The 24,795-nt window shown below is 39.3% G+C and overlaps 1 protein-coding gene across 2 annotated transcripts in view; it reads right to left on the bottom strand.

The window, feature by feature from the left end:
- The window catches only part of ABCD3 (ATP binding cassette subfamily D member 3), a 91,279-nt gene that overhangs the window by 32,074 nt on the left and 34,410 nt on the right, over positions 1-24,795 (bottom strand). For both annotated transcript variants that reach the window (XM_070405641.1, XM_070405642.1), the window contains 7 exons: positions 23,607-23,695; positions 16,409-16,478; positions 14,166-14,263; positions 13,689-13,812; positions 11,495-11,551; positions 5,615-5,757; positions 2,168-2,237 (listed from right to left, as the gene is read on the bottom strand). In XM_070405641.1, coding sequence (XP_070261742.1) covers positions 2,168-2,237; positions 5,615-5,757; positions 11,495-11,551; positions 13,689-13,812; positions 14,166-14,263; positions 16,409-16,478; positions 23,607-23,695 — 651 coding nt within the window. The remainder of the gene's footprint in view (positions 1-2,167; positions 2,238-5,614; positions 5,758-11,494; positions 11,552-13,688; positions 13,813-14,165; positions 14,264-16,408; positions 16,479-23,606; positions 23,696-24,795) is intronic.

Genomic DNA, 24,795 nt, shown 5'->3' with positions numbered 1-24,795 from the left:
AAGAATGTTAATGCGGGATCCTTTACATGTAATAATAGTACAATGATATTTATTCATAATACTATCAGATACTATATGCTTTGCTTTGTTTTGATTATTGGCTGTTAATAATCAAAACAAAAAGAACAGAAGGATGAGAGCATTTAGGTTGAACACTAGCAGTCCAGATTGGCACTCAATGCTTTACTTTAGTTTGAGACATCTGGTCTATTATGAATGATATTACTACTCAATCTGAACCAAGTGCTCATGTAATTAAGGCCACAAAGTCCGAGTGTGTAGCTTTAATCTGAACATGCATTATCTCAAAATTACAACTCTAAAAATGTTTTTTATTCTGCATCTTTAGTGTTCTCACATTTTTCATCTATCGGATTATTCAAGGTCCTGCATGATCTGTCACTGGGCTCTATCTTAAACCTCATCTGCTTCTACTTTGCTCCTTTGATTGAGTTCCAGAAATGCAGCTTTCGAAAACATGCTCCTGCGTAAGGCTTTCTTCTTGCCGTGCTCACTGCCAGGAATACAGTCTTCCTAGAATCTAGGAAGTACCTACAGCTAATACTGATATTTTGTGACTAACACCCCCCACCCACTTCAAGTTGGGTTTCTGATGAAATGCCACCTCCTCAAGAAGGATCTTGCCTTCCTAGCTAAAATACCTAATAAATAGCCTCCATCATACTCTACCACTTTATCTTATTATATCTTTGGTCACAGAGTTCATTACCATCTAAAATCATAGAAAATATCCATTTGTTTACATGTTTATTGACTCCTCCACTAAAATGTGGCATTCCTAAGTACTGGGTACCTTGCTCTTACTACCTTCTGCAAAAGAATAATGGCTGGAACATTCATTCAATGAATGCTGTGTGCTACATGCGTGCTAAATACGGAAGATACAACAACGAATAGAACAAAGTTCCTGAGCTCATGGAGTTTACATTCTAATGAAAGAGACAAACTAATAAACAAATAAACCAGGTAATTATAAATTGCAATGTATGCTTTTAAGGGCACAGATCACTAAAATGGAAAGTAACTGGTGGAGGCCATTTCAGACAGACTAATCAGAGAAGGCAAGGCATCAATAAGATGTAAACTTTTGGGCTGAAATGTAAAGGATAAGTATGAACAAGCCATGTTAAGAGTGGGCTGGTGAACGACTCCTGGAAAATTACCTTAAATGCAATTTAGTGAGCACTATCAAAGTTCAGTCATGTTAAATATACATAAGACAAAAATCCAATTTATAAAATAATTTTAAATGGCAACCATTTTAATCTTCTTAAATCACTTCAAATATATATTAAATTTTACCAGCTTCCACTAAAATGTAAGCTCTATAAAGGCAGGATTTTGCCATCACACTCACCACTGTTAACACACTAGCTCCTAGAACAGGCTCAGGCAACTAGATGGCATTCAATATCTTTTGAATGAATAATAAATAAAATTACTTGAATTCAAATTTTCCAAGTGGCAAGTAAATAAAAACTGAAATATAGTTTCCACAAGAAACAATGTTTATATTCTAAATCACGGGTCAACAAACTATGGCCCACAGTCCAAATCCAGCCTTTATTAGAACACAGCCACACTCATTCATTTATATATAGAATACTAGAGGCCCGATGCACGAAATTCATGCAAGAGTAGGCCTTCCTTCCCCAGCTGCCGACACCAGGCTTCCCTCCTAGCCCCGGCTTCGTCCAGAAAGTCTACCGGTCTAATTAGCATATTACGCTTTTATTATTATAGATTATAGATGGCTACATTTGAGTGGCAGAGTTGAATATCTTTAATAGAGACCATAAGGCCTGAAAAACCTAAACTATATATGTATTATGTTGTTCTCTACAGAAAAAGTTTGCTGGCCCCTGCTCTAAATAATCATCTTCATAGTATTTTCATGAATGCTATTGAAACAAATTTTCTATAGAAATCACTAAATTTATCACTAAATAAGACTCCTATGCAACATCTGTAAAAATTTGCTGACAATTATTTTAATAAATCTACCATTTTATAATTAGGCAACTTAATATATTGATATGATAGTTTTTATTCTCATATTGTTTAATGAAAACAATATATTTGTATTTTACATAAGCAAAAAAAAAATCTTTCCATAAATACATGAGCCTCAAGCATGTTTTCTTACCAGTTTTTGGAAGACCGCATGGATTGTCTGCTTTTCTCTTTTATTCCCATCATAAAAGGCAATTTCTTCACTATTAAAAAAATAATTTAACAATTAATTTTGATGTTAACCAAGCCTGAAAAATTGCAAAACAGTATTTTATGACTGAGTATTTTTATCTAAATGGGCATTTTGTGACTAAGAGCTTACCAAGTACATCTCAAGCAGTGGTCTGCACTTGAGACCCAGCTCCTGACTCAGCTGATCAGAGCATAGGAATACATACCCGACTAGATCCTAGACTGGACTGCAACCATATGTTGTATGTGTCATATATAACTGGCTGGAAAAAGTGTGCTGACCCTCAGAAATCAGAATAAAGAAATAAGAAATGAGAAGGAAGCTGCCATGATATACAGAAGGCACGGCAGGGACAGCCATCATAAACTACAAATTGAGTACAGACCAAGATAGGAAGGAGAGAGGAAAACAACAGCTAGAGAAAGTTAGGTAGTGATGCCATGACATACAGCCTTTGAAAGACAGAAAAGCGAACTCAGACTTCACAGCCTCACAGTGACAGCTCCCAGGGGGCCTAGCTGGATAATTGTTCTTATTCTTGGAACCCCACCGTATCCTCCCAACAACTTCCGTTTTCTTGAGCTGGTTTGAATGGGCCCAAAAGGGCCACAAGTGTCTTGACTAGAAATAAAAGGGTGTGTTTACAGATGAAGAAAGGTTCAGTGTAATTAAGTAAATTTGCTAAAGTCATACAGCTAGCAAGTCAAGTAGTTGAGATTAAAACTGACCATATCTGATCCTCGTTTCAGTCTTTCCATTTTATTCAGTATGATATAAACTTTCCCAGCAAAGCACCTCTTACAGCAAAGGAAAGATTTACATAGGAGTCCTGGAGGCACAGTTAAAACAGCCTTCAATAAACACCTAATTATTTCAAGTTTCTTTTCTCCTTTAATAATTTATGTGAAATACATATTCTACTCCAAAATATGCCTGTATTTTCTCCATCATAAAAATAAGGTAGCTTCTATTTCAACTCCTTCAAGTAAAATTAACTTGCCATAAAGATTCATCATGTCTGACCTGTTTCATGGTTCCCTTGATACAATGAGAGCCCCAAAGCATCAGAAACAGAAACAGAATCTGCACCTAGAATTAGTTTTCTTACTTCCTTCGATCTCCTCTTCACATTTAAGCTGATGGAAGATGGGGTAAGAATTCTACTTCCCCTGAACTGAGTCAGCTTAGACCCCCTCTAAAACTGAAAGGACAAGACATCCTAGAGTACTGATGGCTGCCTTTCCAACACCTATTCTTGTCCTCATCCTTTTCCCTAAGAGAACCCCAATTTTCTTAAAGTTACCTATCCTTTTCTGGGTATCCAAAAGGTTTAGTAATGGCCTCAACACCATCTACAGGGGATGAGTTTCTATGTTCTAAGCCAATCACTTTGCTGTTAATGCTTGAGGCATGCCTGAGCAAATCACAATTCTGGCCAATGAGATGTGAAAGAAGGTCTGCAGTACGGTTTCTGGGGAAGTTTCCTTGCTTTCATACAGCAGAAGAAATGGCTCCATTTTTGTTTCCAGACTTTTTGCAAGGGAAGAAGGTTAATGAGATTTGGAACTGCTTTTGACATCTCCTGGTTATCACAAGAAGAACCAGGCTGAAGAAAGGGGCAACATAAAAGGAGGCAGAGCAAAGAGAACATCAAAGAAGAGTCAGGAACTGCTCTACCTTATGAGTTATTGTGTGAAGTAGTAAATGTCCTTAGGTTGGAGCCCTCTGAGTCAGGGTTTTCTGTTTCTTACAATAAAAGAATCCTAGCTGATACCATCTTTCAGTCACTTGGCAAATCACCTCTCTATGCAACCATCTATTCTCTGCCTCCCTGGAGCATAAAACCTTATTTAAAGCCAGTACCATTTTAGCAATCTAAGGAAATAAAAAAAGAGGGAACTATTAAAAGAGTAATTTTGTAAATGCCTATAGGGTAATAATAAATATTAGTACCCTAAAAATAACATACAGTTGACAGGTCAATATATGAGAAAATTTACTGAGCACCACTACATATCAAAAACTGTCCTGTAAACAGACTGAGGAATCTCAGAGGGAAGGGGGAAGGGAAGGTGGGAAGAGATTAACCAAAGAACTTATATGCATACATGCATTACCCATGGACACAGACAACAGAGTGGTATGGACTGGGAGAGGATTGGGGTCTGGGTAAACGGGGAAATGGGGGAGGGGGGTAGATATCTATAATGCTCTCAATAATAAATATTAAAAAATAAAATTTTTAAAAACTGTCCTATAGCCCTCGCTGGTTTGGCTCAGTAGGTAGAGCGTCAGCCTGTGGACTGAAAAGTCCCAGGTTTGGATCTGGTCAAGGACACATGCTTGGGTGTGGGATCGATCCCCAGTGGGGGCGTGCAGGAGGCAGCCTATCAGTGATTCTCTTTCATCAATGATGTTTCTATCGCTCCCTCTCCCTTCCTCTCTGAAATCAATAAAAATGTATTTTTTGAAAAAAAAACTGTCCTACAAGCTACTTATATTTCATATTTAATCCTCAAAATAGACCTGTTATCTACCTATTTTAAACAAAAAAGGTGAAGCTATACACGACTTGCCAAAAGTTGTTGAATATATAATGGATGAGGAGAAGAGGTAGATTTTGAAACTAGTCAGGCTGGCTCCAAAGCTCAATACTTTTTCTTCCTATTTTGGATTTTTGTGGAAAATAGGTAGAGGCACATGCAGTAGGACTGGATTACTGAGTATTACAAACACAGTCTTAAAAACATTTTGAGATAAATTGAGACAAAATTTTCTTTGAGTATTATATATAAATTTGAATTGTATTTTGACTATGTTTAAAGTTAAATTAACAAAATTAGTCAATAACATGAAGAGGTGAATCAGAAATACTACATAGTTAACCAGAAAAAAAGGTTATGAAACTGATATCTTTCAAAATGTATATTTTCAAAAGAGGTAATACACACACACACCTAATTTCATTTACAGTGTTACTAGATTTTTGAAGTCAACTTACATCAGCGGTTCTCAACCTGTAGGTCACGACCCCTTTGGGGGTCAAACGACCCTTTCACAGGGGTCGCCTAAGACCATCAGAAAACACATATATAATTATATATTGTTTTTGTGATTAATCACTATGCTTTAATTATGTTCAATTTGTAACAATGAAAATACATCCTGCATATCATATATTTACATTATGATTCATAACAGTAGCAAAATTACAGTTATGAAGTAGCAACAAAAATAATTTTATGGTTGGGGGTCACCACAACATGAGGAACTGTATTAAAGGGTCACGGCATTAGGAAGGTTGAGAACCACTGACTTACATGGTATCAATATCCATAAAAATACATTTTTAGTACAGCTAAATACATTTAATACATTTCTCCTTACCTGTTTGTAATGAGCCGGGAATTAACATATCTATACTCTCCTTCATACTTTTGCTCAGTTATTGTCATCTTACCAATGGGTCTTCTAAGTCGAGTTAGGAACAGCCCAGAAACAAGCAAATAGGCCATCATGCTCGCTGGGCCCTATTATCATTGCAAGAGAAAGACACAAAGTTCAAGGATATTTAATAAATTTACTGATCACACATATACAATTTCTATAATTAAGTTGTGACTTTGAGAGAAGTTGATCTTTTGACTAATTTTTTCCCTTCTTTTCTGAAAAAACACACACTGGACCTCTAAGCTTTTACTATTCATCTATTCATCTATTCCTCCTCCCACCTCTGCAGCTCATCCCCAGCTCTCCCAAATATGCTCACCTAAGAACTCCTAATTGCAGTCAGTCATCATCACTCTTTATGGTATCTAACTTTCCCAATGGAACTCTTCTTGATATTTACTCAAGATTCCACAATAATTCAGATCTCCTTTTTACTTTCTTTGAATGTTAATATTCTCTGAGGTTTCTTTCTCAGCTTTCTTCTCCCAAATTTATATCTCTAGTCCCATCATTCCTAAAAACCCAAGAAATTATTTCCAAGTAAGTACTATTCATCTTCACCTCACTGCTCTGTAGAGCCTCAAGCCTAGCTCCCCCAAACAAGCTCCATCTGCCTTTCCATTCTCATACATCTTGCTTCCAGCTCTACACTTTCTAACTTGGTAAGTGACCTCATCGCCCACTGACCATTCCAAGGCAGAGTCTTCAAGCTGACCTTCCCAAGCTCATACTGACACTTCCCTCATTCCCATACAAATGCTATGTTCTGCCATACGAAAATAATTGTTTCCTGAACATGCCATTCAATGAGGTTGTTCTTATGTCTGGCAAGCCTGACATTCAGAGATGTCTACTCATCCTTCTCAAAGCAGCTCAGATATCACTTCCAATTCTTCCAAGAGTAAATATTTTATTCAAACTTCTATTATTGGACTTATCACTCTGCATTATAATTGCTCGAATACCTCTTTTATCAGATCATAATCCCTCCTCAGTAGTTCCTGTCTTACTCATCTTTTCATTCCTATCCCCCCAGCACAATATGTGTAAAATACAGTGTGTATTCACGATTTTTTTAAATTAAATACGACTGATTCAATGCATTGCAACAAGTATGGGCAAAAATATAACTAAAACATAGTTTCTACCTTCAAAAAATGCAGAATCAGATAAAATGTAATAAGAACCATAAAAAAATATTACAGCATAGAGACAAGAGGGATTAGACCTATTCACTTCTTATAACGAAAACATGCTATAAGAATGATTAAGCCTGGATCCAGAAATAGCAAAATAAAGGTAGACAATAAAATTCAAATAGAAAACTGCTGTTCCCAGCTTTTTGGAAAGGAACAAAAACCACTATATAAATTATTTACTAATCAACTACAATATATATATTTGGAAAGAAACAAAAACCTCTATATAAATTACTTAATAATCACCTAATCAATTACTAAACAACTAATCAAAATTATTTACTAATCAATTTACACACACACACACACACATAAACCAACTATTATTATATGGTTACTACATGCCTAGTGCACAAATTTGTGCATGGGTGGGGTCCCTCAGCCTAGCCGGCAATTGGGGCCGATCGGGGCTGGCTGGCTGGGGAGAAGGACCATGGGAGGTTGCCTGGCTGCAGGAGGTTGGCTGTGGGAGCGCACTGACCACCAGGGGGTAGCTCCTGCATTGAGCATCTGCCCCCTGGTGGTCAGTGCACGTCATAGCGACCCGTTGACTGGTCATTTGGTTGCTTAGGCTTTTATATATATACTAGAGGCCCGGTGCACAAAAATTTGTGCACTCGGGGGAGAAGGGGGGGGTCCCTCAGCCCGGCCTGTGCCCTCTCCCAGTCTGGGACCCCTCGGGAGATAACGACCTGCTGGCTTAGGCCTGCTCTTGGGTGGCAGAGGGCAGGCCCAATCCCTAGGTGCAGCCCCTGGTCGGGCTCAGAGCAGGGCTGATTGGGGAGTTGGGGCGCCGCCCCGTCATGCACAGAGCAGGGCGGATTGGGAGGTTGTGATGCCACCCTCAGTCACGCTCAGGGTAGGGCCGATTGGGGGGTTGGGGCACCGCCCCCTGTCACACTTAAGGCAGGGTCGATGGGGAGGTTGTGGTGCCACCCCCTGTCACGCACAGAGCAGGGCCAATCAGGAGGTTGGAGCGCTGCCCCCTGTCACTCACAGAGCAGGGCCAATCAGGGGGTTGGGGCACTGCCCCCCCCCCCCCCCCGTCACGCACAGAGCAGGGCCCATCAGGGGGTTGGGGAGCTCCTCCCTGTCACGCACAGAGTAGGGCCAATAGGGGAGTTGGGGCACCGCCCCCTGTCACACACAGAGCAGGGCGGATCAGGGGGTTTGGGCGCCACCACTGTCACACTCAGGGCAGGGCCGATGGGGAGGTTATGGCTCTACCCTGTCACACACAGAGCAAGGCCCGTGGGGGGGGGGGGGGGGGGGGCGGGTTTGGGCGCCGCACCCTGTCACACACAGAGCAGGGCCGATCAGGAGGTTGGGGCTCCACCCCCTGTCACACACAGAGCCGCAGGGCGATCAGGGGGTTTGGGCACTGCCCCCTGTCACGCTGATCTGGTGCCAGGAGGCCTCACTGCTCCGCTGATCCCGGTGCTGGGAGGCATATTACCCTTTTACTATATAGGATAGAGGCCTGGGGGCCGGCTGGTTTTCCCTGAAGGGTGTCCTGGATCAGGGTGGGGGTCCCCACTGGGGTGCCTGGCCAGCCTGGATGAGGGGCTGAGGGCTGTTTGCATCTGGTCACACACCCTTCAGGGTGGGGGTCCCCACTGGGGTGCCTGGCCAGCCTGGATGAGGGGCTGAGGGCTGTTTGCATCTGGTCACACACCCTTCAGGGTGGGGGTCCCCACTGGGGTGCCTGGTCAGTCTGGGTGAGGGGCTGAGGGCTGCTTTCAGGCTGGCGGTTTTGACTGCTTTCAGGCTGGCGGGAAGCTCCCAACCGCTCCTTTTTTTCTTTTTTTTTTTTCTTCTGGGCCAGCTTTAGCTCTGGCTCTAGCTCTGAGGCTTCCACTGCTGGTTTGTTTGCTGTTCTATAATCGAAACAATGTATAACTTCAGCTCTGAGATCCCAGCCGGCTATATTTGTTAGAATGTTTCAGACTGCCAGCTCAGAGGCCTGCAAGTCAGGCGGGGAACGTTGCAGTCTGCAGTCACTGGAGCAAGGAAGCCTCAGTGCTTGCTTCAGTGCATGGCTGTCGGCCGCCATCTTGGCTGACAGTTAATTTGCATAAGGATACGCTGATTAGCCAATCAGAAGGGTGGCGGTCGTACGCCAATTACCATGTTTCTCTTTTATTAGTGTAGACTAGAGGCCCGGTGCACAAAACTTTGTGCACTCGGGGGGGAAAGGGGGGTCTCTCAGCCCGGCCTGTACCCTCTCGCAGTCTGGGACCCCTCGGGAGATAACAACCTGCTGGCTTAGGCCTGCTCCCGCGTGGCAGAGGGCAGGCCCAATCCCTAGGTGCAGCCCCTGGTCGGGCTCAGAGCAGGGCCGATCAGGGGGTTGGGGCGCTGCCCCCTGTCACTCACAGAGCAGGGCCCATCAGGGGGGTTGGGGCTCCGTACCCTGTCACGCACAGAGCAGGGTCGATCAGGGGGTTGAGGAGCTCCCCCATCACGCACAGAGTAGGGCCGATAGGGGAGTTGGGGCACCACCCTCTGTCACACACAGAGCAGGGCCCATCAGGGGGTTGGGGCGCCGCCACTGTCACACTCAGGGCAGAGCCGATGGGGAGGTTATGGCTCTACCCTGTCACACACAGAGCAGGGCCCATGGGGGGGGCGGGGGTTGGGGCGCCACACCCTGTCACACACAGAGCCACAGGGCGATCAGGGGGTTGGGGAGCTCCCCCCTATCAGGCACAGAGCACGGCTGATCAGGGGGTTGGGGCGCCTTCCCCTGTCACGAACAGAGCAGGGCGGATAGGGAGGTTGTGGCCCCGCCCCCTGTCACACACAGAGCCACAGGGCGATCAGGGGGTTTGGTTACTGCCCCTGTCACGCTGATCCCGGTGCCGGGAGGCATATTACCCTTTTACTATATAGGATAGAGGCTTGGTGCACGGGTGGGGGCCGGCTGGTTTGTCCTGAAGGGTGTCCTGGATCAGGGTGGGGGTCCCCACTGGGGTGCCTGGCCAGCCTGGATGAGGGGATGATGGCTGTTTGCAGCTGGTCACACCCCCTTCAGGGTGGGGGGTCCCCACTGGGGTGCCTGGCCAGTCTGGGTGAGGGGCTCAGGGCCGTTTTCAGGCTGGCAGGTGACTGAAGCTCCCAACCTGTCCTTTTTTTCTTTTTTTTAATTCTGGGCCAGCTTTAGCTCTGAGGCTTGGCTCCAGCTCTGAGGCCTTGGCTGCTGAAAGCAGGTATCTGGTTTGTTTGGGTTCTATAATCGAAACACTGTTTCAACTCCAGCTCTGAGATCCCAGCTGGCTGAAAGCAGGTTTCTGGGGTTTTGTTTAGCTTCTATATTTGTAACAATGTTTCAAACTGCAAGCTCAGAGGCCAGCAGCGTCAGGCGGGGAACAGTGGCTTCCTCCGTCACTGAAGCAAGCAAGCCTCCTGTTAGCTTCAAGCTGCCTGGCTGCCGGCCGCCATCTTGGTTGGCAGTTAATTTGCATATCGCCCTGATTAGCCAATGGGAAGGGTAGCGGAGGTACGGCTAATTACCATGTTTCTCTATTATTAGATAGGATTCTATATATATATATATATAAAAGCCTAATATGCTAAGTTGTCCGTTCAACCAATCAAAGCGTAATATGCTAATGATATGCTAAGGCTGTTCAACCGCTCGCTATGATGTGCATTGACCACCAGGGGGAAGATGCTCCGACCAGTAGGTTAGCTTGCTGCTGGGGTACAACCAATCGGGACTAAGTGAGATAAGTCGGACATGCCCCGGAGCCCTCCCACGGACCCTCCCCAGCTGGCCAACCTTCCACATCCCGCCCTGGCCCCAATCGTGCACTGGTGGGGTCCCTTGGCCTGGCCTGCACCGTCTCGCAATCTAGGACCCTCCGGGGATATTGGAGAGCTGGTTTTGGCCCAATCCCGCAGGCCAGGCTGAGGGACCCCAACAATGCACCGGTCCTCTAGTATGCATATAAGATCTTTAGTTAATCTCTTCCCTCTGAGATTCATCAGTCTGTTCCAGTTTCCATGCCTGTGCATTGAGCATCTGTCTGCTGGTGGTCAGTGCGCATCATAGCTACCGGCAGGTCGGCCGGTTGCATAGGCTTTTATATATAGAGATAACAATAACATTACATATTAAATGACTAAAGTTAAATTTTAATAAGAATACTCAGGAAAAAATTAAAGGTCACTCTTACCAACACAAATATCAGAGACAGGGTAATTAGGCTCATATAACAACCATATATATTATCATAAAATATCCTTGAAACTGGTATAGCCATTCTAAAAGTATTCCTGATATTTTAACATTCAAATTTCATATTTAAATCATTGTTTCCAAATCTCTTTTTAGACATTACTTTGCAACAATAAGTACATGTATGTTCAATGTTAAACACTGCACTTCTGGTTATCAATACCACAAGTTTTTCAAGTATCTGATTTAAGGAAAATTAAAAAGCCATATTAGAAAAAATTTTAAAGCTCTAGTATGGCATTATTTTATAACTAGACTTTATTAGGTAAATCTTATAAAAACATGTTCTTGAGATATAAAATATATTCTTACAAACCACCCAGTTATTCACAATACAGCATTACAGTAATTTAAAAAGCAGAATAAAAGTAAACTCACCTGAGCTCCTATTGCACTCGTTAACTTGAAGATATACAAAACTATGTCTAAAAATGGCTGTAAAATAAGTATCAGAAGGTATATCAGTAAAAAGAATTAGGTTACCTAGATTGATAGCTAATACATTAAATACAAAATGCTATTTAATATATAACATGTAATTGTTAACATGTAGAGTTCCCACTGTGTATAATGTACTGTAACATGTTGATCAATGATTATACAAAAGGCAGTTCTTATTGTGAAAAAATAGAAAATGGAGAAGACTGACCAATGTCTACTGACTGGTGGAAAATTTTTATCACTTTTCATCACCTAAGGTAGCTCTACTGTGATAACTGACCATTAGTAACTAAGTAATTTCTCAAGGTAGTGCAAAGACATAAAATGACCCAAGTTGTAACTCCAAATGTGCTACCAGCTTTTCTGGTTTCTATATATCTTCACCTATAAAAATGAGAGGCTCTTCCTGCTCTTATTACTGTTTGATTCTATTATTTTGTCCGAACATCTATATGTTGAAATAACATAGTAAGCCTATTTATGAATATAATCTTCTGATATAAAATTCAAATTTCTAGGACTAAAACAATACATTAAGAACCTCACACAGAGACAGCTCAACTGACATGCTAAAAGTGTTTTCTGAAGTGTTTCTCAAGAAATCCAAATTGAGTTCGCTCACTTAAGTCTAGAGCCACCCCTTTTTGACTGATATATACATTACAAGGATCAGGGACTTGGTTTATTAATTGGCTTGTACTACTTTCTTTTTGCCTTATAAATTATGATACCTGTGAAATTCAAGTACATTTAAAAGTTGATAAAAATTACTCATAATTTAAGTCAGAGTTCAAACAATAAGATAATATTAAAAGTAAATATATTATAATGCATAGCAATTAATTTGGAATTTTATTCTACTGCAGATGTGACAACACCTGAGCTGTAGACTTGCTCAAGTGCCAAGATGTAAAGACTAGAAGTCTACAGAATTACATGAAAAACTTTACATATTAACCCCACACACTCACATATATACAGAACAAACTTTAAAATATGGTAATGGACTGATAAATCTCAGAGGGAAGGGGGGACAGGAAGAGATTAACCAAAGAACTTATATGCATATAGGCATAACCCTTGGACCCAGACCATAATGTGGTAGGCCCGGGGGAGTGGGGTGGGACGGAGGTGGTGGGCAGGTGGGGAAAGAGGGGACATCTGTAATACCTCCAACAATAAATATAAATTTAAACAATAAATAAATGTGGTAATGGGTGAAAAGAAAGCTGAATTACTGAACAATATAGTTTTGTCAGAGTTCCTAGAGTTTGGAACCAGTTAGCAAAGGCTTCTTCTAGAGAGCAGAATAAAGACAGGGTTTGGCATGAAGTGAAAAGGTATCTTAGCAGTGAGCATATCATGAGGAGTGAAGCTCTTGTGGATACATATTACTTTTCTAAGAATTGCCTATCCTCCCTCCATCCATATGGTTGAAGCAGAGCATTCCTGTTCTTACACTGTGACCAAGCCCCTTGTATATGGATATCTGGATCAATTGTGGCCAGAGGCAAAGATATTATAAACGGTCCAGTCTGAGACAAGCTCCCACCGTAGACCAAGAGCTGTCATGTGCATCAAAGTGAGAAATGGGGCATCATCTAAAATGAAGACGGGAGGAAATGCTGTGTAGATAGTCTCACAGGTACCCACTGCATGTCCAAGTGCATGTGTAAATTAATATCTTATGAAAGCTTTTTGACTATTATTTAAATGATCTAATAGGATTAGAGATACTGAAGGAGAGAATGGGCAGAAAGAAGTGCTAGCCTAATGGTAATGGATGTAGAACTAGAAGCATAAATTGACCGCAGATCTCTTAACAATTGCAGAAAATAGAGAAGTCAAAAGATAAAAATGTAAATTTTTGTTGTTTTACTGAAATCAGACTTAATATTCTTATGAAATCTTTATAGGACACTAAATTCTCAGTTCTTAGCTAAAGCACATTATAAAAATAATATACAAAATTAAATAATTATAGTTAAAACTATTAAAACTCAAATTTTCTCATAAAAGTATTAAATATTTACATGATGCTCTTATATGAATCAAAACAATTCTACATAAATTTGCTGACATTCAAAATTCAAAAAATTAATAAGTAATAATAAAAAATTAAGAAACTTACCTTACTAAGATTTGAATACAGATCAACTACACTGTTACAAAACTTTTCTACATCTTGTGTAAGCAGCTGGTCTGGGTTAGCTATTCTGTTGTCCAGATTCCCCATTTTATAATATGTGAAAGCTCTAAAATAGCAATAAGAAAATGACTTTAAAACAAATGATATTTTTTAAAAACTCACATTATACTACTTAGTTCACATTAATAGAAACAGAAAAGTTTGGAGTTGGAAGAGGCCCCAGAGATTGTCCTAATTTACTTTAAAGATGAGGAAACAAGTCTAGAGAAGGATGACTTGCCAATTAATGGAAGAGCCAGAATTATAGATTCTAAATACTGGGTCTTTCCTTATATGTTTCTGGGTCTAAAAGCAATTTTCTTGAAAACATAGCCAACAAAAAAGAAAATCTACATCTCAACATCATAAGTATTACCGTTCAATTTAAGTATTTTAATATAAAAATAGGTTATTACTTACTGGAGATACTCCTCATAGAGGTATTTAGTTAGCCTTACTCGGAAGCACAGTTTGAGCTCATTTAACCCAAACTTCAAGAAGTTATTAACCAGAGAGATCTAAAACAAACAAACACATATTACTGATTTTGCTTAATTTCTACTTACTAAATCATAATGTATTTCTCTGTCATTGGCTATGTCCCCAAATCCTATGATTTTTATAATTAATAGTCCAAATTTATATAATTTAGTTCTGTTTTACTTAAAATTTACAGATACAAAAAGAACATGCTAACCAGTGATGGCGAACCTATGACACGCATGTCAGAGGTGACACGCGAACTCATTTTTTTGGTTGATCTTTCTTTGTTAAATGGCATTTAAATATATAAAATAAATATCAAAAATATGTCTTTGTTTTACTATGGCTGCAAATATCAAAAAATTTCTATATGTGACACAGCACCAGAGTTAAGTTAGGGTTTTTCAAAATGCTGACACGCCAAGCTCAAAAGGTTCGCCATCACTGTGCTAAGCCAAAGGCTCTATTATCCTGATATGTTAAACTTTACTTGGAACTTAATTTTAGAGTATGTTAATATCATTAATTCTGATAAGTCTCTTGCTACCTTTTATTTTGGTAGAAAAAAAAGCCAAATGTGTCACCTTCCTATCTAATGTAAAGAACTTGCTTTTAAGAAGTACTGACATTTGTGTATACTTTCTGCTTCCTACTACCAGTGTTACAACCCCAGACAATGGAATTCTATACATATTGCATCTGTATTTGTTTTAAAAAGTAGTATAGCCTGACTGGCGTGGATCTGTGGTTGAGCATCAACCTATGAACCAGGAGATCATGGTTTGATTCCCGGTCGGGTTATATGCCCACGTTGCAGGCTTGATCCCCAGGGTGGGGCATGTAGGAGGCACCCAATAATGATTCTCTCTCATCACCTTTCCCTTCCTCTCTGAAATCAATAAAAAAAAATATTTTTTAAAGTTGTATGTCTTATACCTACAGATTATTTCTAGAGTCATATTTACTACTTTTTCCCATCATTATATTAAAACTAGCCGGTGCACGAAATTCGTGCACGGGTAGGGTCCCTAGGCCTGGCTGGCGATCAGGGCCGATGGGGGCCTTCTGGCTGCCAGCAGGGGTCTTCCTTCCCTGGCTGATGGCTACCGGCCGGGGCCTTCCTTCGTTCCAAGCCGCCCCCTGGTGGTCAGCACATGTCATAGTGAACGATTGAACTCCCAGTCTCCAGGTCGAACTCCGAGTGGACACTTTGAATATTAGCCATATATATATATTTTTCCATAGTTCTGAGTCATATTTACATAAAATTTTTATCCAAAAACAAAACTGATTTTCTGCTTAATCTCATTTTTTGACTGATAGCTAAGCTACTTATCTCAGCTTTATTAAATCTGACATATAATTAATGCATTTTACAATCAAGTTTCTCCTTTTAACTCCCACATTTAAAACACTAAAATTCTTATAGTGCCAATAAAATGGAACAAAAACCAAAGCTAAGAAAATCACTGATAATTTAGAACAGCGGTTCTCAACCTGTGGGTCACGACCCCTTTGGGGGGTCACCTAAATACATCCTGCATATCAGATATTTACATTAAGATTCATAACAGTAGCAAAATTACAGTTATGAAGTAGCAACGAAAATAATTTTATGGTTGGGGGTCACCACAACATGAGGAACTGTATTAAAGGGTCACGGCATTAGGAAGGTTGAGAACCACTGATTTAGAACAAATACTCACCTTTATTTTTAATAAATTCAGATAATAAATTATAGTTTAACTTAAACTACATTAGTGGTTTGAGTTACTATAATATTGTGGCCTGAAGCAATCAATGTAAATCAGGATGATTTTGTGCCGCACCCCCCCCCCCCCCCCCCCCCCCGCAAGCTCAGCCCCATGGGACATTTTTGGTTCTCACACTGGGGAATTGGGGGGGGGGGGGGGGGGACTACTCCCATTTAGTGGGATACTATAAATATTCAAGAAACCTTAGCTTAAAGGTTAAAAATAAATCCACATATGTAGACATTCTTTTAATTTTTCATCTAGTGTAAAGGTTTACATTGAAATGTTCTACTACAGTTATAAAACTAAATTCAAAATAGGAACTCAGTATCATAAGTCTTTAAAGAAGTTAATAAGTAAATATCCTTAAAGATTTTTGGAAGATGCAGTTTTTTTCCCTGTATAAATTTAAAGAATTCCACTTACGAGAGGCATGGCAGCGATGAAGTTGAATAAGTATCTCTTGAAATCTTTTCTGCTACGACCAATGATACCACTGCAAACCACCACATGCAATGCATTAGTTGCAAAAGAAGCAATATTTTACACTAAGAAAACTTCTGAAAACAGCTGTAAAATTACTCTTGCAAATTTTTATTGAATCAAAAGAATATGAAAAAAAGATGCTAAATATTTTCTTACAAATACATGTTTCAACTTTTGAAATTTTATCGTTTTAAACAGCTTTCTTGAAAATCACTCTATATAAAAGGCAGCATTAAATAAGAGGAACTAGTTCTTTCCTTAGTCAAAATGTTAATTTTTTTAAAAAGGCTTAGGCTGCCACAAAAGGGGTTTAAATGGCAAAACAATTAACTCTACAGACTCAGGAATGGGTTACTATGGATAAAACAAACTAGTATTTCTTTGTTTTTAAAATGTTTTAACATTCTGATTCTGCCTTGTTATGAACACATAGACTTAATGAGAGATCAGCAAATTCCTACTATAAAGGGTCAAGAGCAAATATTTTAAAGTCTGTGGGCCATCGGATCTCTGTTGCAAACACTCACTTCTGCTACTGTAGAACAAAAACTGCCAAGAATGAAACCAGTGCCGTCCTAATAAAATTTTACCACAACAGACGGCATTGGGCTTTGACCTGTAGGTCTACTTTGCTGACCCTGGAGACTAAATAACTCAGTAAATCAATAGGGTTCCTCAGAGTCTCAAGGTCTGTTAACATACTTCAACTAAACTAGCTCCTCTTTTTTAAATCTGTTTTTGATCAATTTTACATACTTATTTGTTTGTAAAATATCCATTAAGAACTTTTAATGTAAGGGTTCCACTACTTTTTTAAAAAGTTTGAAAGCCATTAATATAATGTAAGTAAAGAATATTTGAGTACTGTACATCTATGATCCAGTAAAGAGATAGAATTTATTTGATCACACACTTTCATCAAATAACATTAATACTTCAAGTATAAATAAAATATATTTTGAAAAATACTGCACTAAATTATTTAAACCTAACTACACACACACACACACACACACACACACACACACACACACACACGGTATATGATAGAGAATAATTTGCTTTTAATGAAGGATTAGGTGAATAATGCCAAGTTATGTTAGCTGATCTTTAGATAAAAAAATAATAATTCCATGGTCAAATAAATTCAGGAAAACCTGGCTTAAACAAAGCTAACAAATATCTTTACCGAAGACCTTCTCAAAGCACTTAATGTATATGTGCATTGTTACTCTCTGAGAGGACTTTGTAGCATGTTGCAGCATTTCCTCTGTCGTAACTAGCATTCCACAGAACAAACTTTGGGAAATGTTACTTTAGACTGGTATAAAAATCAATAGTCCAATTTTGATACAACTACTAAAAAGTTAAAAAATTTAAGTTGAGCTAGAAAAAAGTTAAAATAGAAGCACACAAAAATGTTGTTTATAGCAATAAGACTATTAGAGACACAAAGCAATTAAGATAGAACAAAAGGTTTAGAGATTTAAAATTGTTTGAACCAAACTTTACATAAAACCAAGTGCTTTAGTGCTGCCCAAGCTGCGAAACACACAAAATTATAAAACTGGTAAAACACATGCCATCATTCAGCAATTGTTTACCACTGGAATAGCAGCTATAAATTTAAAAAATGGTTCCTTGAATAAAGCTTTATTTCTGCTTATTATTCCACTGCAAAACAAAATAATAATAATGAAGAATATAGTAGTCCCAATCATTATTACTTTCAATACATATAAGAATCTTATAAAAGATAAAGATGCTGCTTGTAGCCAAATGGGTGAAAGTAAAATATATATATTGATGATTACGTGTAACAGCAACAAGATAGAAGGATTCACCTCCATATCATGTAATTACCACAGTTTCTTAAAGAAAAGGTGTGTCCTATTTAAAATGTGCCCACACTCCAAAGGAATTAGCCACTGTTAACAAATAAGCCTAAAAGGTATAAAGGATATTAAAATGAGGTACACTAAGGACCAAAGCAGAAACGGATGAATCTAAACCTACTTTGGAAGACAAATGGGAAACAATAGATAAATCCATTTACAATGTAGCTTTAGTAGCAAGTTAGAGAAATGTGTAAATTTTTCAAATAATGTTCCATATTATGAACTCACAATATTTTAAAACTTGTAATTTGACTAAATATAAAATAGTTCATATTTCTGCTACAGCAGAAGCTCAAAAATATTTATTAAGGAGAAAATTAACTTTAAAATGATCATTTCACAATTGGTAAATTTGGATTAAAAGTACTGTTTAAGGTAGTTCCTTATACTATTCTTACAACTTTTCTGTAAGTTTAAATTGTATCAAAATAAGTTTTTTAAAAGCTATTAAATTTAAAAAATATTTTTTTACATCTCATAACTAAAATTGCAACAAGATGATTACTCTACAATTAAAGGCTGGCTCATGCTACACAATAACTTTCCTCTATCCACAATCACCAATTAAATTAATGCATCACATACTCTTAGTTAGGCATTTTCTACAGGACAGTAAGTCTTTAAGAAAATATGTATTGGCATCTATTCAATTAAAGTTGGAAATCTCTAGTTTAGAAGAATAAATAATATACTTTTGGATTACAAAAACATGAAATCAAAATCTGAATAAAAGGGAAAATCTTTTAAAATAAACTAATCTCCTGTATTATACCATGACTTTAATATGTAATATATGACAAATTCTATACAGATATTTAATACCAGAGGCTCCGGTGCACAAAATTTGTGTGTGTGTGTGTGTGGGGGGGGGGGGGGGGGGGGGGAGGGGGTGTCCCACAGCCCAGCCTGCGCCCTCTCTAAATCTAGGACTCCTCAGGTAGGGTCCCTAGGCCTGGCCGGCGATCAGGGCCTACTGGGGCTTTCCTTCCCCTGGCTGCGTAGGTGTGATCACTTAGCTGGCCTGGGCCTCCCTCTGCGGGGCAATCGCTGGCCGGCCCCACACACCCGCCACAGTGTCGCTGGCCAGAGGCCTGAGCCTCCCTCTGTGGGGCTATCGATCACGGGGCTCTGTGATCGATCACCCAGCAGAGAGAGGCCCCGTCCACCCAACCAGGGCTCCACAATCCATCGCTGCGCATAGGGAGGCCCCACCCACCAGCCAGGTAGCCTGGGCCTCCCTCTTTGGGGAGATAGCGGAGGGCCCCCCCATTGATCGCCCCACCAGCCGGTGGCCTGGGCCTCCCTCTTTGGGTCAATCAATCGTGGAATCCCCACATCGGTCACCCCGCAGAGGGTAGCCTGGGCCTCCCTCTGTGGGGTGATCGTAGGGTGATGGCAGGGCCCCCCGACCAATCGCATCGCACTCGCCTTGGATGGCCTGGCGCCAGTGGGTGTCACAGCATGGTCGTCCGGAAGGTCATCCGAACAGTCGTTCTGCTGTTTGGTCGTTCGGTCAATTTGCATATTACACTTTCATTATTATAGATAATGTTACTCAGAGCGGATGTAACCTATATATTTTTACCACAGGTAATAGTTGGGGAGTCTATATTTTTATTAACAGATATGGCATCTAAATAATACAGCCATCAAAGAAAAAGCATAAAATTATATAATAATGTAAAAGAACATCACTTTTCTCTACATTAAATACATAAAGGATTCCAATAAAACCGATCCTTCTAAAGCTAATATGCTAGCAACAATGAACATCTGAACTATGTTTATATTGAAATTTTTAGATTTGTTAGAGGCACACAGACACAAAACTGACCAGACTCTGCCCACAGACACCTACAAACCTTGGAGACCAGACACTCAACAAGCTCTCAAATTGGCTTCTAACAAGATTTTTAGGCCTTCAGTTTTAAATATGAATATAGAGCCAAGAGTAGCAAACTGCTTGAGGAAAGCCTCTAACAAGATCAGAACAACAGTCAAAGGATCATGAAGGAAACAAACAAAAAACAATGCTATAAAAATGAACATCCATACAAAAAGATAACTCTTAGAAATAAAAATTCTCTGGATGATAAAGTTAAAAGGAACTTCCTAGAATACAGAATAAATATCAGTAATAAAAACAGTATAGAGCCCAATCGGTGTGGCTCAGTGGTTGAGTGTCGACCCATGAACCAGGAGGTCACAGTTCGATTCCCTGGTCAATGCACATGCCTGAATTGCAGGCTAGATCCCTAGTAGCAGTTGTGCAGAAGGCAGCCAATCAATGATTCTCTTATCATTGATGTTTATGTTTCTCTCTCTCTCTCTCTCTCTCTCTCTCTCCCCCTCTCTCTCTCTACCTCTCCTATCCTCTCTCTGAAATCAATAAAAACGTATTTTAACAAATAGTATAAAAATTATAGCATAATCAGATGATCAATCCAGTACGTACAACACTCAACTAATAAGGATTCCAGAAAAGGCATAGATAAAAATGGAGAGGAAGAATGATGGAAAAGAGCCCACCTCATGCCCAGCACAATGAAGTAAAAAAAAAAAAATGAACAAATCATACCAATATTCAGTAAAATTCCCAAACACCAGCAATACATCAGTAACAAATGATCATAAAAATTTCCAAAGGTTAAGAACCAGTAAGTCTTATCCTATATAATAAAGAGGTAATATGCAAATTAACCCTCATGCCCTCACAAGATGGGTGCCTACCACCAGGCCGGCAGGGGGGTTAGTGAGGGACGACCAAACGACTGAACAAGCAGGCTGCGTAAGGCGACCAGGCCGACAGGGGGGTCAGTGAGGGACAACCAAATGACTGAACAGCAGGATATGTGGGGCGACCAGGCCAGTGGGGGGGGGGGGGGTGTGCCATGAGGAGCGACCAGGCTGGCGGGGGGGGGGGGGGGGGGGGGTGTGCCATGAGGAGCGACCAGGCTGGCGGGGGGGGGGGGGGGGACGACCAGGCTGGCAGGGAGGGCAGTTGGGGACGACCAGGCCAGCAGGGGTAGGCAGTTAGGGGCGATCAGGCTGGCACGCAGAGACAGTGAGGGGCGATTAGGCCGGGGGGGGGGCGGGGGCAGTTAGGGGTGACCAGGCAGATGAGCAATTAGGAGCCAGCGGTAGAGGATTGTGATAGGGATGTCCAACTGCTGGTTTAGACCGGACCCCCAGGATCGGGCCTAAACCAGCAGTCAGGCATCCCCCAAAGGGTACCGGATTGGAGAGGGTGCAGGCTCAGATGAGGGGACACCCCCCCCCCCCCCCCGCCCCATGCACGAATTTCATGCACTGGGCCTCTAGTAGAAGATAACAGGGGATACTTTCCAAATTCTGACAAAAAGTAATTTCCAACTGGGAATGTATAAATACTTCAAGTATTATCAGATCTAACAGGTCTCAAAAATGTATTTCCCTTGTACCTTTTCTCAGAAAAAGACTGAATTTGCCAAAATGAGAACATAAACTGAGGAAAAAGAAAACAAAAGATACAGAAAACAGGTTAGTCAATGCAGCAGAGAAGTATGAAAGAAATTCCCAAGATCATGCATGATAAAAGCAAATTCAAACATGACTGCTATTTAGTGGGCCTAAAATGCAATCCATCCTGGTTAGAGCAGGAAGACAGGAAACTAACATGAAGCACAGAGTGGGTAGTAATAGATAAAATCAACAGATTATTTGGTATATGTGACCATATTACAATACTGAGATGATTTTACAGTGTTGTCAATAAGCTTGAGTTCAATTAGTAAGAAATAGGCAAAAACCTAAAGCACACAAAACCTTGCAATTTCTAAATGCCAGGAGAAACAAAAAATTGTATATAAAAGAAACTACTAAAATATATGCCATGTGGCTCAGCTATAAACAATAGTCAAAATCAAGTAAACAATAAATTCCAATTTAATAAAATATTGTGATATAACAACATTGAGAGGGAAAGGATGAGCATGGGCATGGCTAAAAGTGTAAAAAGCTGATTCTCATCTTCCAAAGTAGGAAATAAATACATACTTAAAACTGAAAAATCTAGAAACAGTAACACAAGTATGTCACACTAAAGTCCAGAGATAAAAAAAAAAAAAAAGAGAGAGAGAGAGATGAAACAATAAAAAGAACAGAAAATTACTGGCTCCAGGAATGACAGTTATGACTGGAGAAATGGTGCACAGGATTGATACGTTTGTGACTAACTCCTGCAAGACTATCTGACATTAAGCTATGTTCACATATCATTTTTAAGTTGTTTATATATTACTTTGACTAAAACCTTTTAAAAGGCCTGGGACTGACCACAGGTTTCAGAGAGACTTGTGTTGAATATAGGAGCCTACACAATTTACACAAATTCAGAGGCATGTGATTAGGGCTTTAAGCTTATGCAGAAAACCCTTATTCTCTGAGACAGCTGAGTCAGAAAACATGTACATAAAGAAAGCATTCTTCCTCTTCCAACAAATCCTCAAAGTAGCAAATCGAGGATATGAGGGGGAATAATCTTTATTTCAAACTTTGAGAGCATTTAAAAAGTGTAAGTACTATCATTCCAAAAGTTATCTTAGATTAAGTATTTAAGACATTTTCTGATAAAATATTACATACCAGTAAACAAAATTCCAAGAAAAATTTTACTCTGACATTCAATTGGTATTATGAGGAATAAGTTTTTTATCAACACGTTATTTTTGTTTTTAGATCCAAAATTATCAATTGCAGTAATTAATAATTAATATGTAAAATGACCATAGTAAAAATTTATAAACACTAACTTCAAAAACTGAAAGAAATGTCTAAGAATTGTTTTTCCTTTTAATCAACATTTTCAATGGGATTCCCTAAAATGCTTTGATATTTTCCTCCAAATTATCTCATTAATTTTAGTCATCCAATGTGGTGACTTTTTAAAATCCCTAATACTGGTAAAGCATTTACTATTCTGCATTTTAATTTTCCTCTTATTTTTCTCTAACCCTCTATAAATTGTCAGCTCTGCAGGCCTGGATACAGGGAGGGTCTCTCCCATTCACCAGTATATCCCTCTCATAGAGTTCCTGGCACATGGGAGACACTCAATAAATATTGAAGTAAATGAACAGAGACATAATTTGATTAAAGTATTTACCTAATGTAGAATATATTTCTTGCTCATTAACATATTGTTTAAATATGAAACAGGTTAGTATTTCATACATATGGGAGGAAGGTGAATAGAAAAGTACCTTTCAATGAGTGTCCCATTTTGAATCATCCAAACATCACAATATGTTCGAGACACCAGCATAACAGCAATAAGTAACAAGTAACCTGTCTAAAATAAATCAGGTACAGTAAATTAAATAAATGCATTTTAAAAAGTTTAAAAAACAAACAAATATTACTTTGGTAAAGATTTTTTATTTCTAAATTCAAGGCTTTATTCTAGCTTTAATACAGTTGGCTGATATTTTACCTATAGGCAATTTTTAAAATTTTTTTAAATATAAATGGAAAAGGCCTTATAGATCACTTAATCTAACTTTTTTATTCAGAATTCAAAAGTGAATCCCAGGCAGGTTAAGTGACTTGCCTTCATACAATTAGTCATTGTCAGAAATTAGCATTATTACTTAAATTACCCGAATCACATGTATTATGATTATCTTGTATTTTTAGTATATTATTAAGAAAAATGATAATAACTGTCAATATACAATTAAACAATTAATATGGAAGACTATACTTTTGCCCAAGTAGAATAAGTTTGGTTCTGTTTTTTAGGAAAATCTCTAAGAGTGCCTCTGCCCTCACAGGACTTTCAATTTAGTTATCAAGGCAAAATTTACACTAAAAAAAAAGGAAGAAAACAGACCAATGTAGGTATATTTGCATCACTTCATGTGCTAAGTAACAGGATAGGAAGGCCTTGGGTAGCAAAAGAGGGTAATGATATTAGAAATACATTAATCATACCAAGTAAAACAAAAGAAAGAATGAGGATTATGAGTAAAAAAAAAATGATTTAATGAAAAATTAATGGATTAAAACCATATGAATTACAGTATAGCATATCCAGCAGAGTTTAGACAATATAAAACTACTAAAGGCTTGTAGGTAGAACAAAATGTTAAAGGTACTGTTTAGCAAAAATTACTGAAGCAATGCTGTACAAGAAGAATTATCAAGGGGGAAGAGATGAGGTATCGAGTGGCTGGCTAGTAATCAATTATCTCTCTGTTAGATGAAAATCTACCCTCCAACCTCCAATACACATTCAAAACTGACCTTAAACCTTCTAAACAGGAAGAATATGACAGTAACACAGAAGCTAAAGTCGGGGAAGCTGGTGCTTAATTTCAAAGTTATGGAATTGAGGGGCAACTGCATCTAATACTTATGTAATTTTTGCAAAACAAATACTTTTTTTAAAAG

Source organism: Myotis yumanensis, unplaced genomic scaffold, assembly GCF_028538775.1.
Source record: "Myotis yumanensis isolate MYYU_CA2020_CCGP unplaced genomic scaffold, mMyoYum1.0.hap1 SCAF_2, whole genome shotgun sequence".
Lineage (NCBI taxonomy): Eukaryota > Metazoa > Chordata > Mammalia > Chiroptera > Vespertilionidae > Myotis > Myotis yumanensis.
The sequence above is the reverse complement of the archived record's forward strand: the minus strand, read 5'-3'. Positions and strand labels throughout refer to the sequence as shown.